The sequence below is a fragment of the Phytophthora parasitica genome (genome assembly GCF_000247585.1).
Source record: "Phytophthora parasitica INRA-310 unplaced genomic scaffold supercont2.117, whole genome shotgun sequence".
NCBI classification, from domain to species: domain Eukaryota; phylum Oomycota; class Peronosporomycetes; order Peronosporales; family Peronosporaceae; genus Phytophthora; species Phytophthora nicotianae.
Window position 1 is genome coordinate 1 of NW_008649103.1, and position 801 is coordinate 801.

The 801-nt window shown below is 49.2% G+C and overlaps 1 protein-coding gene across 1 annotated transcript; it reads left to right on the plus strand.

Annotated features, from left to right (window-relative positions):
- Window positions 1-66: 66 nt before the first annotated feature.
- On the plus strand, window positions 67-560 carry PPTG_19408 (hypothetical protein; the record flags this gene model as incomplete). Its single annotated transcript, XM_008917818.1, has 2 exons — window positions 67-286; window positions 364-560. The coding sequence occupies 2 exons, from the start codon at window positions 67-69 to the stop codon at window positions 558-560; spliced, it is 417 nt and encodes a 138-aa protein (XP_008916066.1).
- Window positions 561-801: the final 241 nt, after the last annotated feature.

Genomic DNA, 801 nt, shown 5'->3' on the forward strand with positions numbered 1-801 from the left:
TCGTTCAAGTACAGCTCACCGAAAGAGAAGTCATTCCTCCATTTATCACTTACCACGTCAACTCAAATGGCAAAGGGAAAGTTTGCGAGTCCATTCCGACGGATGGCGCTGACACCTGCCGACATGAACGAGCTCGAAGTCGTCGCGAAGACTATCGTCGAAGCCAACATGGACCGGTATTTGCAATATTGGGATGTCAACAAACGCAAGGTGAACCCGAACTCGTGGAAGCTTGTCAAATCTAAGAACCGGATGCATGTATATTCCGAACGCCAATGGAAGCGACGTCTCCAGCTGAAAAACCTTCGGCCGAAATCGATCTTCAATCAATTTTTTGCGTGGGCACAACTCCGGGTACACTAGACGACGTGATGCTTGGAGTCATGAGCCCAACACTGGAAGTTACACGAACCAAAGCCTCGTACTTGGACGATCTCAGTGGAGCTGCCGTCCTGTCGACGGTCAAGGAGTCAACATCGGAGGACCCGTTCAAGTCTGTAGCAGTAAAGTGGATGGAGTTGGATGTTCGTCGCCGCTCAATGGGTTTTGTCAAAAACTGAGACTACATTTACGTCGAAGCTACGGGGATAAATTACTTACCGAGCGGTGAGCGCCTGGGTTACCATGTCATGCACTCCGTTGACATCCCCTTCGAGACTTGAGAGCCTTCTCATAAGAGGTTGGGTGAAGATGGATAATAGAACCACTACCCTCGAGTTCATCAGTTGTTAGTGAAAGCTTTCCTGTCTTGATAGCCTTAGTTAGCTTGCGTGCTGGCACGCTGCTGGAAATAGTTAGTTC